The sequence below is a fragment of the Pelodiscus sinensis genome, chromosome Z (genome assembly GCF_052426305.1).
Source record: "Pelodiscus sinensis isolate ZL-2025 chromosome Z, ASM5242630v1, whole genome shotgun sequence".
NCBI lineage: Eukaryota > Metazoa > Chordata > Testudines > Trionychidae > Pelodiscus > Pelodiscus sinensis.
Window position 1 is genome coordinate 34,727,625 of NC_143085.1, and position 16,210 is coordinate 34,743,834.

The 16,210-nt window shown below is 47.2% G+C and overlaps 1 protein-coding gene across 10 annotated transcripts in view; it reads left to right on the top strand.

The window, feature by feature from the left end:
- Nucleotides 1–16,210, top strand: part of ACACB (acetyl-CoA carboxylase beta) — an 80,306-nt gene that overhangs the window by 25,911 nt on the left and 38,185 nt on the right. For 9 of the 10 annotated variants that reach the window (XR_012896030.2, XM_075898798.2, XM_075898797.2 and 6 more), the window contains 13 exons: nucleotides 50–182; nucleotides 1,692–1,830; nucleotides 2,888–2,997; nucleotides 3,781–3,862; nucleotides 4,696–4,794; nucleotides 5,686–5,795; nucleotides 8,862–8,972; nucleotides 10,033–10,242; nucleotides 12,086–12,256; nucleotides 12,840–13,001; nucleotides 13,313–13,476; nucleotides 14,760–14,910; nucleotides 15,028–15,131. Coding sequence is in view for 9 of the 10 variants with exons in the window: in XM_075898798.2 (XP_075754913.2) it covers nucleotides 50–182; nucleotides 1,692–1,830; nucleotides 2,888–2,997; nucleotides 3,781–3,862; nucleotides 4,696–4,794; nucleotides 5,686–5,795; nucleotides 8,862–8,972; nucleotides 10,033–10,242; nucleotides 12,086–12,256; nucleotides 12,840–13,001; nucleotides 13,313–13,476; nucleotides 14,760–14,910; nucleotides 15,028–15,131 (1,746 nt within the window). In the remaining variant the exon portion in view is untranslated. The remainder of the gene's footprint in view (nucleotides 1–49; nucleotides 183–1,691; nucleotides 1,831–2,887; nucleotides 2,998–3,780; nucleotides 3,863–4,695; nucleotides 4,795–5,685; nucleotides 5,796–8,861; nucleotides 8,973–10,032; nucleotides 10,243–12,085; nucleotides 12,257–12,839; nucleotides 13,002–13,312; nucleotides 13,477–14,759; nucleotides 14,911–15,027; nucleotides 15,132–16,210) is intronic. The other variant, XM_075898806.2, reaches the window with a different exon arrangement.

A 16,210-nucleotide genomic window follows, 5' to 3' on the forward strand; every position in this document is an offset into this window, starting at 1 on the left:
CTTGCTCTGATGAGTGTCTTTATGTCATTTGTTTTTGTACATGATTCAGGCCAAGCATGTCAGGGCTTCATCTTATCAAGAGAGGCCGAGAGCACAAGAAACTGGATCTCCACAGGGACTTCACTGTCGCCTCACCTGCCGAATTTGTGACTCGTTTTGGGGGGAACCACATTATTGAAAAGGTACCTTGCCCTTAGCCAAGCTCAGTGAATTCTTGTAAGGACATTTAGATTCCTAGCTCTCTTTGCAGTTGGGATGCTGTTTCTTGAACAGCTCTTATGATCTGTATACTCCTGGCATGGAAGTTTCTAGGATACTGGGGGAGGTCTAGGTTGGACATTAGGAAAAACTGTTTCGCTAGGAGGATGGTGAAGCACTGGAATAGGTTCACTAGGGATGGGGTGGAATATCCATCCCTAGAGGTTTTAAGTCCCAGCTTGAAAAAGCCCTGGCTGGGATGATTGAGTTGCGATTGGTCCAGCTTTGGGCTGGGAGCCGGACTCAGTGACTCCTGAGGTCTCTTCCTGCCCTAGGAGTCTATGATTGCATGATTAAATATTAACATAGGCAAATTATGTCAAAGCATCAAAATAGACTCTAGGGTTCCAGTGAGTTTTGTATTTGTAGAGTCCTCTCCTATACTATGTTCCCTCTAATTTTTAATATCCATGTGCAGAATGAATTGTGTTGTGTACCAAGGCATGTGCAAATGTGCACCACCTATAGAAACACACTGTCATCTTGGCACTCTACTAATCAGCTGGGGTGACTGCCCAAGTGCTCAGCTTACAGGGGACACTGCTGCTATATACAGCTTATTCCTTCCCATGCCCCAGAGCTGGGCAATGCCTTTTGCTTGGTTTGCATCAGCCAACTTGCTTTAAGTCAAAATTATTTCCCATCTTCCCAGAAGTAAAGCTTTTTGGCTAAAATTCAACATTATGAAGATTGGCCACCATGTCATGTTGGTTTGAAACTCTGATTTAATCTCAATGTTAGCATTCGTAGGCAGTCTGTTCTTGAATTGGTTTTGTTTAGTGGGAACAGAGATTGCAAATATTTGTCATGTGGTTGAGGGATCCTCTATGTTTCAGAGTGTTTATGAAGTATTGCAGACATTAGGCCAAATTCTGATTTTGTTGTTGTTGTTGTTGTTGTGCCCAGAATAAATCCTCAATAACTACTTTGACTTCAGAGGTATAACCAAAAGCAAAATTTGACCTTGTATCTCAACTTTCTCTCATTTGTGTAGAAACAGTATTAGCCTAATGCTTCCTTTATCTGGAGACTTCCTGCAAAAGTTCATTTCTTGGAAGGGAGCAATTGTGAGTTGTCTAGACTGCTATACAATATCTGTCTCTGAGTTCTGATAGTCTGCTGTCCTTCCATGCATGGAACACCCATGTTAATACTACTGGTTATGTAATAATCAACTTAGAGGTTACTGTGTAACTCCTTCCCAGTGATCTAAAGTCTACAATTTTGGTGTCTTGTAAAATTTTAAATAAAATACTAGGTTTTTTACAGCTCCCATATCTGAACATCAGGGCCAGATCCTGCAAGGTGCTGTGTGCCTTTGTCATACCTTTCAGGTGAAATGAAAGGTGTGTCTGCCTTTTGACACTTTGAGCCCACTCAGATCCAGCCATTTGCCTCTGACCCCTGTGTTTCTTTCTTCCTCTTGCTTGCAGGTTCTGATTGCAAACAATGGCATTGCTGCTGTGAAGTGCATGCGCTCCATCCGCAGGTGGGCCTATGAAATGTTCAGAAATGAGCGAGCCATTCGGTTTGTGGTCATGGTCACACCTGAAGATCTTAAAGCAAATGCTGGTAAGTGCTAAAGCTGAATCCATAAAATCTAACCGACATTGACATTGATGTCCCCTCTTTCTCTGTGGTGCCTATTGCAAACATCTCCTTTGCACAGCTGTCTGTCCTGTCCTCAGTGTTGTCTGAGACGTTACCTATTGACTGGTTTGAATCAGAGACAATTCTGCACTAACACAAGCAGCAATGGGCTTAAACTGCAGCAAGGGAGATTTAGGCTGGACAGTAGGAAAAACTTCCTAACTGTCAGGGTGGTTAAGCAATGGAATAAGTTACCTGTCACGAACCAGGACCTCTGTCACTGTTTACAGCAAGACTTTCTTCTTTGCATGGACTACAGTGGGGTGGGCAGTAATTTTTTTGGGGGGAGGAGGGCACTTTAATGAATTTTGGTACATTGCTATGGGTCACCTCCACAGAAACCCTCTCTCCGGAAGAGCCAGAGCCTGGGACTAGCCTCCGCCCAGAGCTGTCTGGAGCTGGAGGCTTTGAATTAAAAACACTGCAAAGAACTTACTGCTCCCAGCCTCACCACTACCACGCTGCCTGGCAGCCGGCCGGGGTTGCTGCAGCTAATTAAAAGGGTGCTCAGTTCTGGCCCCTGCCAGGGGTAGCATCTTAACCAGAAGCCATTTAATCAGGATCCTGCTGCCTGAGCTACTGCCTGGAAATTTGGTGGCACCGGCAGCAGGCTATGAATAAAAAGTGGCCAGACGCAGTCCCTGTGCAGGATCAAAGTGTTAGGCAGGTCAGATTTGGCCCTTGGGCTGCATTTTGCCCAGCCCTGGTTTATAGGATCAGACCCGCTAATAGATTTAGCCTCTTCTCCCACATCCCCTCCTCCTGTCTCCTTAGGAGGTCTAGAATTGTGGTTGCTTTCCAATCTACAGTGATGTGTGTCGCTTGTCATGGCTGCAGTTCCTGTGGGGGGGAGAGGGAAGAGCAGCATTAATAGGAGGTGAAGTTTTTCAACTCCGGTACAGTAAGTTTGCTGTACAGTCTTGATGCCTTCCCATCCGCCTGCTACTCTCATCTACCATCAATGGGCTTTCTCTTGCAGAGTACATCAAAATGGCTGACCATTACGTGCCCGTCCCTGGGGGAGCCAACAACAACAACTATGCAAACGTAGAGCTGATTGTGGATATTTCCAAGAGGGTTCCAGTGCAGGTACAAACAGTACACTGTGATTTTGTCTTTGTGGGCTCGGGATAACTTCATAGCTCAGAAGCCAAACCTGAAGCTCAGAAATCATCCTGGGCATGTTTGATGATCTGGAAATGGGTCCTGGCATTAGTCAGGTAATTCTGAGGGGACATCCAGGAATTTTAGGGCCTGCCAGTGCCTGTGCGCATCGATGGAAAGATTCTGGTTGGTTTCAGTGGACAAGGAGAGAATGGGAATGTTGTCTTCAGAGCTGGGGCTCTGGCTCCTGACTGAAAGGTGATTATTTGCAGTGCCCAACATTGTTGCAGTGGAGTGGGTTGCATGGTGAAGTTTCAAACAGAAATGGCTCTGAAACTATTATCCCTATCCTCTCTCTGTCCCACACCATGACCGTCAAAGGCTGGGGGGTCTGGTATCTTATTGTGTGCCGTCAGGGCTGTTCTTTAGGGGGAGGTGCCACCATGCTGAGTAGGCCCTCTGTTTAGTATCCTAGGGCTCTGTCCTTTGAGGAGCTAAGAGCAAAGGTGCCCACAGATCATTACCTCCATGACAGGACTGAGTCGGGGGTGCCCCTTCAGGAAATGGCTTTCCGACCACTTATGCCTTTAATCGCATGGGTTGCTCTTGGAAGAGAGCACGTGGAGTGTAGAGAGAGGCTCTAGTTATTGCTAGGACTAAGGTGCTGTTGACTTGAGCCTGGGCAGCGCAGGATGCTGTGACCAACCGACAGGAGGTTGCCTGTGCAGCTAGCACTCCCTCACAGATACTGCCTTTCTTTCATCACAGGCCGTGTGGGCTGGCTGGGGCCATGCTTCTGAAAACCCAAAGCTTCCGGAGCTGCTGCACAAACATGGGGTGGCTTTCCTAGGTAGGGTTCTTGCTTATTTCCCTCAATGCAGTCCTCTTCTTAAACCAACAAAACCTACCACTGTCCAAGGGAGTCACCTACACTGCATTGGCTTCCTTGATTTCTCATGGGCACTGCTATGTCTGGGTGTGGTGTTTGTGTGTATTGGTCCCGCATTAGGGATGTAAAAGAACAATTAATCAAACATATAACTGGTTAGCCAGTTATGTTAGGTTAACCTAATGTTTAATCTGTTAACTGACCAAGTGAGAGTTTGGGCAGGGGACCATTGTAGCCGAGCTGGAGCAGCCTACAGTACCCAGGACTGCACCCCTGCACTGGCTCTAAGGCTGGGATGGCCACCCCCAGCAGGCTCCCAGCTCTGGGGCTGGTGCACCCCAGCAATCTGCTGGGGGGCAGGGTGCTCCCTGGCACTGGTTTACCAGTTACTCATTCCCATCCCATAAGTCTTCTAATGTAGGGCTTCTCAAATCAGGGTTCACAGAGACCAGTGTTCTGTGGAATTTTTTTCCATCTGTGCAGAATAAACTTTGGTATGTGCACTGAGACTAGAGGAGTACACATTTGCATATGAAACACATGCTGCTGGCTGTGGGCACTCTGCTAATCAGCTGGGTGGCCTTTGAGTCTGTCCTGGGTGGCTGCCCAAGTGCTCAGCGTACAAGGTACACTTTGGAGACTCCCCAATAACGTTCCTAGGAGTGGGTCCTTTTACTCAGTTGTTTGATGTGGGTGGGAGGTGGGTTTCTGTGCCTCTTTGAAAAAAGGTTTCATTGCGTCAGTGAGTGAGAGGCACTAACCTCTTCATGTTTTTGTTTTCTGCTGGCTTTAAGGTCCTCCCAGTAAAGCCATGTGGGCTTTGGGAGATAAAGTGGCCTCCACCATTGTGGCCCAGACTATCCAGATCCCCACATTGCCCTGGAGCGGAAGTGGTAAGAGAGCTTTCTACATGAGAGAAGCTAAGATCACACAAAACTTGTGTGTCATTTATTTGGGCATTTTTTTTTCTCATTTTGTATCTGTCAGACTCCTTACAGAAGGGAAAAAATGGGGAAACTGAGCCAGGGGTCAGATCTTGAGTGGGGTGTTGCCCTTCTCTACCCATTCGCATTTACGTGCTCACTTTTCCCTGCTAGGAACAGCCACTCCACCATTAAACCATCAACTGTAGTTGCTGTAAAAAAACAGTTTTGCTGCTTTCCTTTCTCTCTTTCTTTGTCTTGATGCATCTCTTCTTCCTTGGGCCTTGACTTTTTGCTGTTACCCTCATCAGTAATTTTTTTATCCAGTTCTTTCTCTTCCCCCCCCCCCATTTATAACCTTCTTCTCTTCTGCAGTAGCCATTCTCCCCTTATTGTACTGACCTTCTCTGTTTTCTGCCTTCCCTGCTCTCTGTCGTTCCTTTCCACTTCTGTTGTCTCTTGGCTGCATTTCAGCTTTCTAGAGATGGGTCCTTGAGCCTGGTTCCTGGTCACTCTTCTAGGATGGGCCAGCAGGCAGCAGAGAGAATTGACAGGTGTTTCCGCCCATATGTTAGCGACTCTGTGATCTCTGCATGTTTGTTCTCTAGCTCAGGGCTACTCTTCCATGTAACAGGGCTTTGGGGAATCCAGCTGGACCCTGCTGACTCAGTCCTGGTTGCTCTCCAGAAAAACTGTGCACCTCAGCTTGATTTCCCATGTGACTGATAGTAGAAAGATAACTGTAGTAGTTCCTATGGCTGGGCGGCTGCTGAGAAAGCTTCAGTTACTTGCCAAATGTAGCCATTTGCCATAGATCTCTGAGGCATGAAGGCATTCTGAGGTCAGTGTTTCATTCCGTAGGTCTTGTGGCAGAATGGACAAAGGAGGATTGTGAGCAGCAGCGAACAATCAGTGTCTCCCTAGAGACTTATGCACGAGGCTGTGTAAAGGACGTGGATGAAGGTCTGGAGGTAAAGGTCCTAACCCAACAGCAGCTCCGTTCATTTTTGTTGAAATTGCAAATGGGGACTCCCCAGTGGGTGCATTTTGAGTGGTATCCCAAGGAGATCACTTCTTGTCCCCTCTGCTATTTAACATTGTTATCAATGATCTAGAAGAGAAAACAATCATCCCTGCTAAAGCTTGCAACTGATGCACAGTCTGGGATAGTGATAAATAGTTAAGAGGGTAGGTTACTGATTCTGAGTCATCTGGTGGCTTCATGAACTGGGAACAAGTAAACAAAATTAATTATAATATGGCTATGTGTATATGTATACCTCTGAGAACAAAGAATGCAGGACCTGCTCACAGCTTGGGAGATGCTATCCTGAGAAGCAGGGACTTGGAACAAGTTTTGGGGCAGGAGTGTATAATCAACTGAATGTGAGCTCCCGGTGTGACACTGGCCAAACAAAAGGTCTCTACTCCTACTCAAGGTTCTTCTATATCTGTATTTGTTACTGGTGTGACTGCTGCTGGAATACAGTGTCCACCCTCTGCGGAAAAAAGGGATAAAGAAAAGGACAGATAATAACTTATCGCCTCCATATAAAACCTTGTATCAGAGGGGTAGCCGTGTTAGTCTGAATCTGCAAAAGCGATGAGGAGTCCTGTGGCACCTTATAGACTAACTGAAGTGTAGGAGCATAAGCTTTCGTGGGTAAAGACCCACTTCATCAGATGCATGACATAAAACCTTGGTAGGTCCACCTCTTGAATACTGCATACAGATGTGGTCACCTTATCTCAAAAAAGATAACTTGGCATTAGAAAAAGTTCAGAGAAGGGCAACCAAAATGATTAGGTGCTTGAAAGGGGTCCCATGTGAAGAGAGATTAAAAAGACTAGGACTTTTCATCTTAGAAAAGAGGAGCCTAAGGGGGGGGGATATAATAGAGGTCTATACAGTCATGACTGGTGTGGAAGAAGTGAAATCAGGAAGAGTTATTTACTTCTTCATATATTAGGGGTCACCAGATTAAATTAATAAGTGATCGGTTTAAAACAAACAAAACGAAGTTTTTCTACATGCAGCGCACAGTCAACTTGTGGAACTCCTTGCCATAGGATGTGGTGAAGACTAGGACTTAACAGGGTTCAAAAAAGAGCTACATAAGTTCATTGGGATTAGGTCCGTCAATGGCTATTAGCCAGGATGGGTAGAAATGGTGTCCCTAGTCTCTGTTTTTCTGGAAATGGATGACACGGAGGGGATCATGAAGATTACCTGCTGTGTTCCCTCCCTCCAGGGCATCTGGCATTGGCCACTGTCAGCAGATAGGATACTGGGCTAGGCGGATCTTTAGTCTGACCCAGTATGGCTGTTCTTATGTAAAGGATGTGTATAGTTTGGAAATAAGAATAATTAAAAGATGCGTGATAGACTTAAAGAGCTTAGTCTCTTTAACTTAATAAAAGAGAGGATCCTGGTGTGACATGATCAGTCTATAAGTAATGACATGCCTACTAGGGATATAAGTGTCTAGTGAACTATCTGATAAGCAAATGCTTATCAGGTAGTTGAGTAGGAACTTGACTAGTTGCTTTCTTTCCCCCAAGGGGAAGAGCAGCAGCCAGTGCTGGGCGGGGGCTTGCTTTGCTGGTCCCCACTAGCACTGTCTCTGCAGGGGAGGCGGGGGGGCAGTGGGGAAACCGCGTGAGTGGAGACTGAAACAGTCCCACTTGCACTGGTCCAGCTGCTGCTCCTCTCCCTTTGAAATGTACAGGAACTGTGGGTGGCTTTTGCACATTTCAAAGGGAGAGACCCAGCTGTTCTGCTGCCTCTTTGCCTTTGAGATTTACAAGGGGCATGGGCATTTAGTAATGGGCTCTGCAGTCCAGTGTAACTCGAGTCAGTGGCTGGGAGTTGACGGTAGACAAATTCAGACTGGAAAATAAGGGGCAAATTTTAATGGTGAGCGAACCATCAGAACAATGTACCCAGGGTCATGGTGGAGTCTCTGCCATTGACCATTTTAAAATCCAGACTGCCCATTTTTCTAAACACGATGCCATAGAACTTACTTTGGGGGAGTTCTACAGGTGGTTGGTACTGGAGGTCAGACTAGATTGGGGTGGGCACATTTTTGGCTTGGGGGCCACATCAGGGCAGAGAAACTGTATGGCAGGACATGGATGTAGGCAGTAGTGAAAGTACCTTAAAAGTTCTTAGAAGTACTATCCTATTTCCACCCAGGTCCCTGCCAGCTCTTTAAATAGGTCCTTGCTGGCTTTTGCTGCAGCTCAGCCAGCTTTTGCTAGAGCTGCGCGCCCACTTACTTTCACCTCTGGATGTAGGGTTGGGGCAGGGGTTTGGGTGTGGGAGGTGTTGGGGCGCAGGCTTTGGCTGGATGCCACTTATCTTGGATATATCCCATTTGGTGGTGAACAGGGCTGGCGGTGACATGGGAGGCAGGTGGCTCTGAATGCTGCCCTCACCTGCAGTCATTGCTTCCAGCGGCCATGGTTCCCAGTTAACAGCCAATGGGAGCTGTGAGGACAATGGCAATGGGAGCCATTGCGGGGAGTTGCTGGCTGCTTCTGGGAGTGGCATGGGGGGCTGTGTGTGAGCCTACCCTTGCCCACTTGTGCTGCCGACCTGGTACTCCTAAGGGCCAGATTAAAAGCCCTGATGGGCCAGATGCAGCCCACAGGCCATAGTTTACCCCTCCCCCCCCCCCAACTCCCAGCCTAGGTCACACAGGGCCCTTTTGCCCTTGGAATCTATTCATCTCTTCCTTATTTGGATTCCTAATAGTAATAGAAAGGGGCCTGTGCAGAGCGCTTTCTCCCCACCACATGTCACAGAGATAAACAAATGTCAGCAGTGACTTGCACACTCTGTTAAATTGAGAGGGATTTGGTGAATGCACCTGCGTCTATGGTGTTCACACTGGACAAATTGAACCCCAGCGTGATGGGGTCCCGACGCTGTGGGCCACGATTTGAGCTGTGCTCATTTGCTCTGGGGCTGCATTTGCCCCAGAAACATCTACAGTGTTCCCTTCAGCTTCCTAGCCCTTTTCCTCCTTCAGGTGGCTGAGAGGATTGGCTACCCCGTGATGATAAAAGCTTCGGAGGGCAGTGGTGGCAAAGGAATCCGGAAGGCAGAGACTGGTGAGGAATTCACTGGCTGCTTCAGACAGGTGAGAGACTGGGAGGAGAGTTTTTACCCCATGTCCCACTTCTCTAAATTTGTCCCCTCAGACAAGTAAGAGGCTCTAAGGAAGATGCCTCTCCATCCTTCCCCATTCAAAAATAGACCTTTCACAAGTGATGCACAGGAGGGGTCATAGGGATGATGAACCCCAAACGCCATGGACAGGAGGGTCAAAGGTCCAGCCAGTAGCATGCAGCAGGACTAGCAGGAGAGTCTGGTGTCTGCAACAGGGTTACCGTCCCGCCCTCTACTCACCAGCAGAGGAAGAGGAGCAATGCAGCCCTAGCTTGCTCCACTCTCCCAGTTGCCTTGCTTGGGGGAGGAGGCAGGACCACCCCGGCACTTGCCTACAGGAAGCAGAACAATGGGTCTGGGAGCACAGGCTCCACTTCCCCTGCTGCTGCAGGTGAGGTGGTGGTGGGGGAATTCCTGCTGCCAGTACCACCCCCCCCTCTCTTCCTTCACCTCACTAATTCCCCTGGCTGCTGCCATTGGGGAAGAGGCGGGGTGAGAGTGGAGCAAGGTGGGGAAGGGGTGAAACAGGAGTGTGGAGATGTGAGCCTGGAGTAAGAGGGGATTTTCCTGGCCCTTCCCTGGGCTAGAGGATGTGTCATGTGTCTGGTGGCCCCACTGGTTCTCCCACATACTAACCCCTGCTCTCTTTTTAACTTCCCCACAGAGCTGTGAGATGGGCCTTCTCCTCCCTTCAAATCCTGCCTTTTTAAAAAAAATTCTCTTTAAAAGTGTATTTAGCAGAAGAGCATGCATTTCCTGGTGTTCCCCTGAGTCCTTTTACTGGCATATTTGAGGGAAGGGTTATCAGTTCAAATGCACATTATATTTAAAAAAAAAAAGTAAAACGTGTAATACATTGGGTCAGGAACATGAGAGATTTATAGTGGTGCCGAGGTCTGGTGCCAGCCCTCTGCCTAGTGGTGAATTTCTCCCAGAGGGGATGGATTTACCCATATCCTTGATTTCAGGGAGACACATGATTGGATTTACCATGTGAATGCATTTCTGATGCTCTTCTCCTGCCCTCTCAGGTGCAGAGCGAAGCCCCAGGATCCCCTATCTTTGTGATGAAATTAGCCCAGCACGCCCGGCACGTGGAGGTGCAGGTGCTTGCTGATCAGTACGGGGATGCCATTTCATTGTTCGGCCGCGACTGCTCCATACAGCGCAGGCATCAGAAAATAATTGAAGAGGCACCGGTGACGGTAGCAGCTCCCTCTGTGTTTGACTTTATGGAGAAGGTAGGTTATTCTACATCTGGCCTGTGGGATAGGTGGAGGTAATGCTGACAGAGGGGATGTTAGAGAAAAGGAGCATTTTAGCTGCTGCTTTTATTGTATGTATTATAGTAGTGCCTAGGAAGGCTGAGCAAAAGGTCAGGGCCGCTTTGTGCAGGGCGCTGTACAGACAAATGACAGAACAGACAATGCCAGCCAGTGGGAGCTTTCACTCTCAGTATAAGTGGAAAATTCTTCTCCTCCTCACCCCCAGGATGAACTGATGTTTGTGCGCAGCCCTCACATTGTAGCCAAATGCTTAAATGCACAAACCCAGGAGGTTGCTTTATTAGCCGAACCGTAATGAGGCATTTTAGTTCCTAGGGTAAGCAAATATATTTGCACCCTCCTACCATTTTTTTGTCATTTTTCCATACAGCAATGAATTTTGTGGTTGTGTTCGCCCCGCCCCCTCCACTACCATCATCACCATCAGAGGCGGGGTGGCCCGTTGAAGTGAGTTGGGGGTGGAAGTGGAGTTCTTTCCCTGAGACCTGTAGGACTTCACGTGTCCCCGCTGTTTCTGCCTGCTCAGCTTTGCAACCCAGGCTGCTGCCTCAGCCTAGCCTGCCTTGGTGATAGCCTTGCTCCTGAGCGTCAAGCAAGCTAAGCTATCCCTGTTGCAGTCCCCTCAAGCAGGGTGTGATGAATTGGATCACAGAAATCCCCTTGGGGCTGACCCTTGCTGTGCTGATCCAACCACTGATGCCTGCCAACCTGCCTGCTGGGACTCCCTACTACCCTGTCCTGTTAGGCCAGAAGCTCTGGTCTCCCCTCTCCCCCCCCCCAGCCAAGGCAGAGTTGGAGTTACTGCCCCCTGCAGAGCCACACAGACACTGAACAAACTTGGCTCTGGGAGGGTTCAGCACTGTGACACAGGGATTCTCAGCGTGGGAGCCAGGATCACCCTCCCTCTTTTAGAGTCGTAAATCTTTTGTTGTAGCATGGGGCTGTGGAATGTAATCATGGTGGATCAGCTCTGAATGAAAGGGTCTGGCCCTTAATGAGGAGCCTGTTCCTTACTTCACAAGCCTCTGGGACCTCTCACCTGGTGGAAGTGATTTTTTTGGTGTCTGCCATCACCTTTCTGCAGTACCCTTTTTGTTTGAGCAACTAAGGGCCACAGGTCTCCATTGTACTGGGTGCTGCACCCACACAGAAACATAAACAAATGGCCCCTATAAAGAGTCACTCAGTCACCTGAGCTGTTGTTAAGGGTGGGGGCTGTTTGTTTTAACTAACATTTTTACCTATGACTTTGATTTTCTGCTTGGACATTTTTCTAGCTCTCACTGTTCACCTGTAGTTTGGCAGTCCTGTTACCTCTGCCACATTAAGCACAATGGCAAGCGGAACTTCTAAAGTCTTGGTACTTGCAAATGGGACATGGCTTAACTAACAAGGTGGTGGCTTTTATTCCTCAGTCCCTAGGTTGCTCTCCATGGCTCTGTCCCATCTCCTGATGACTTTTGTGGCTTCCATCTTTCTGTGGTGCATTGTGCAGCTCTCATTTACCTGGTGCATGCTGCAGCTGTGTAACTTAATGGAACACAATCAGAAATTGCTTTACAGCATTAATGTAAAAATTGATTCTCCCTATTGGCTTATGCTATTGTTTTTTCTCTTCGTTTGCATGGTTTTGGCATTTGTCTTTTGCCCAATTTGATGTGCTGCCCTGGAAATATTGCACAAGGGACATGTTGGAAACATGCACGGAACAGAATCTAAGCATCAGGCAAAGCACCTGTGCTTGTGGACTAGCAGGAACGAGCCTCACAAAAGCCACATCTGTCTGTTGTGTTTTCAGAGCGCAGTACGCCTGGCGAAGATGGTGGGTTATGTGAGTGCAGGCACAGTTGAATACCTCTATAGTGAAGATGGAGGCTTCCACTTTCTGGAGTTAAATCCCCGCCTGCAAGTAGAACATCCTTGCACAGAAATGATTGCTGATGTGAACTTACCAGCTGCTCAGCTCCAGGTATGTGATATTTGACAGACTATTTCCCTCTCCTCTCCTTCCCCCTCTCCCCCCACACAGATGCATTTCTTTAAGCTGTTGCAGCACACAAACGATTCTGAGGTGCTTATTGGTTTGAGCCATCTGCTGTGTGTGAGGATTGGTGCCTGTTAAAGGTGCTGGATCGACAGGCAGGAAGAGAGAAGTGAGAGAAGTTTGTTATCTCTCTCTCTCCCCCCCCCCCAATCCACAGGGGAGCAAGTCCTTGCATGATTTCCCACTCCCAACCGGCAGCAGCCATCCCCAGCAGCGAGATGGGCCATCACATGTGGTCTCCATGCCCCATCAGTCCCAAGCACCTCAAAAATACACTCCCAAGGTGACCACTTGGGTTGGCTGAGCTTAAGCTTACTCTAAAGAGGGTTCTGCACAGCCAGCACATGGCTGCCTGGTTTGGTTCCCTCAGAAGGGGTGGGATGTAAGCTAGTGACCTAGAGAGTAAAAAGCTTCTTTTCCCATTGATTGTCTCTGTGTGTGATGCTGCAGCCTCAGTCCAAAGCTAATTTAGACCATTGTGTCTCTCCTTCCCTCCTCCCCCCCGCAGATTGCAATGGGAGTCCCCTTGCACAGAATCAAAGACATCCGAGTGCTATATGGAGAGTCGCCGTGGGGCGATACGCCCATCTGCTTTGAGAGCCCTGCAAATGCCCCAGTGCCCAGAGGCCATGTCATTGCTGCCAGAGTCACCAGTGAAAATCCTGATGAGGTAAGTAAACAGAATCCTGTTTAGAAAGCTCCTGCTCCAGACAAGCAGATTTTAAAAGTTACAGGGAGCAGGCCACGGCCTTGTTTTGCGGAAGATCTGAACTCTGACCAGTCTATTGATAAATGATCAAAATATTGGGAGCTGTTCCCAGATGAGCTATGTGGTGTTAATGAACTCCACAGGCATATTTATGTAATAGCTGCTATTTGCATTGGAATTCCTCTTTATTGACTTGTGCCATTTTTGTTTTCATTGTAACTTCTTTGTCTTTTTTTGGTTTTGTTTTTTTCTAATTTAACACTGACTCTTAGGGGTTCAAGCCAAGCTCGGGGACGGTGCAGGAGCTGAATTTCCGTAGCAGCAAGAACGTCTGGGGTTATTTCAGTGTGGCAGCTGCTGGCGGTTTGCACGAATTTGCTGATTCACAGTTTGGACACTGTTTCTCCTGGGGAGAGAACCGGGAAGAGGCTATCTCGTCAGTATTGTCCTCCCAATACTATTAACAATCAGCTCTAGAGCCATTGTAGAGTGGAGGGACTCTAGAGCCACTGAATGTTGATGGTTTTAGATATAAAAATATGTGATTTGAAAGAGGCAATTGTCCTCTTCAGCATTTCTGAGCAGTTTAGCTCTGAACTTTTGACATTAGTTCCTACAGGGGGATATGGAGACTGTTCAGACTAAACTGAAATATTCAGAAACTTGTGATTTAGCCCTATTTAAGCTAAAAACATTTAATGATTAGCTTTAGATATTGTTCTTAAGGGTTCTGATCATGTGCTTTTCTGAATCAGGGCCTCTCAGAACTACTCTGTTACCTTTCAAAGTAAACTTCTTCCTAGCAAGCCAAAAAAACCTACCTTCTCTAGAAGGTGAACATGCAGAGATGGCAGATTTTTTTTTTTATTAATAAAGGCTGTCTCACAGCATGTTAGTTTAGGCTGTCTTTCTTCAGAGTTAAAGAAACACTTTGTGTCTAGATTTTTATGAAGTTGCCTGTTGTCCATGGTGTCTGAGAGCTCACATCCAGCAGAGCAATTCAACTTTGGAAATCCTGGGGGCCATAGTGATACAGCACACGCCGAGGGCCACAACTTAAGTGTGGTTGCATATACATTTGCAAATATATGCAAATAGCTTCTTTCACACTGATGGGCATAGATACAAAGATTAAGGCAAGACTATGCAACATGCAGGCCCTATTTAAGTCAGTTCTGCTGATATTAATAAAATGCAATAGTTACCCGATTTCCACCCATATGATAGCACTTTGAATGAGCAATGACAGTCAGGAATTTAACTACTAAAACGCATAGCCACATAAATCATTATATTGACTCTCAGTTGTGGAGTGTGTTCCCAGTGGAGGCCATGTTCAAAGGATCCCAGTTGTGGGCCGCATGTTGAGCCCCATGTAAACCCAAACTGCACCGCGGGCCTCAAACAGGCTGCATGTGGCCCATGGGCTGCATGTTGAGTAGCCCTGATATACAGCATTCTCGGACAACTAAATTCTGTGTAGCTTGCTGTATCTCTTGGCTGCTAAGAGCTTACTTGTTCAGTAATAAACATCCAGTCTTAAAAACGTGGCATATGCGTTGGTATATTTTGCGAGGAAAAGTTTATCATCTGCTCTTGCACTTTATTGGATTATTGGATACATCAGATTTTGGGTCTTTCATACTTTGTATGATTGTAAATGAACAGGTGGGGGGGGCAGGGATCATGCAGGATTAAAAGAGGAACTTTTTTTTTAAGGAATATGGTTGTGGCACTGAAAGAGCTGTCGATCCGTGGGGATTTCAGAACAACAGTCGAGTACCTGATTAAGGTGCTGGAGACAGAGAGCTTTCAGAACAATGAGATAGACACTGGTTGGCTGGACCACCTGATTGCTGAGAGAGTACAGGTAGAAGCTGAGCTCTGACTCTCTTCCCTCTGGCTAAACATCTTCATTCTCACATGGACCTGCTATCTGCAGTAGACTGGAAATGTCTTTTTTTCTCCCCTCTCCCACCCAACCCAGGCCGAGAAGCCGGACACCATGCTGGGCGTGGTTTGCAGTGCTCTGAATGTAGCCGATGCCTTGTTTAGGACTTGTATGACCGACTTCCTGCATTCGCTTGAAAGGTGAAGTGCAAAGTAACTAATTGGGTTAACTGCTAGGAAGTGTGGCCATTTAACCATTGTTATGACCAAATACTGTGAGAGAAGGGACGTTAGGTGCTGTGTTTGAGAAGCAATGACCAAGGTGCCCTACCAGAGCCTAGAAGACCTGATTTTGTTCCCAGCTCTGTCACTAGGTTACTGTGGGCAACTCACTTTCTCTGTCTATGCCTCAGTTTCTCCACCCATCTTTTCTGTTTGGACTGCTGGCTCTCTGAGACAGGGTGTTTCAGACTGCCTCTTACTGTGTTTGCATGTACAGCACCTTGGGCATTTGGGTTCCAGTCTTGGTTAAGAACTGTACCTATTACTGTACTAATGTCTCAGAGGGGTAGTCATGTTAGTCCCTGTAACTAAAAAAAACGTAAATAGCAATGGTCCTGTAGCATCTTAGACTAACCAAAAATATATAGATAGTATCCTTGTTATTGAATGGCATGACTTTGTTTTTCGGTTCTTTTTATCCAGATACTTTTATTTGTGTGTGAGCGTGCGATCCCAGGTTTTCTGGCACTTAAGCTGATTGTCACATACCCATGGGCCAATGGTTTGTGCTTTTGTCTAATGCATGTTCCCGACTAAGCAGAGTGAGACCTAACCAGCTGTTGACTAATTAGCCACGTAGGGAGTTAAAACAAGGCACACAATATTGAATTGTGATTTAAATTGCTGATTTCCATAGTGGGATGTGCAGACAGTGCTCCTATATTCCAGGGCTGGTCAAACTTACTGAGCCTCTAAGCCACATATGACAATCTTCAGATGTTTGAAAGCCTGATTAGATATGAGGGATTCAGCCCTGTCGGGAGGGATGACTCAGGTTCAGTCCTGGAGGAGGTGCCTGTCAGGGCTTCAGTTCCAGTCCAGCTTGAAGCCATGATCCCTGGAAGACATGCCCTGGTAGGCAAGTGTGGTAGGTGGAGAATGGGAGAGGAGTTTCTCAAGTTGCACTTCAACTATAAAAGTGCCACAGTGTAGCTCATAAGCCAGGGTTTGGCCAACCCCAATTATATTCTTTATCTAAGACAGCTACATGGAAGTAT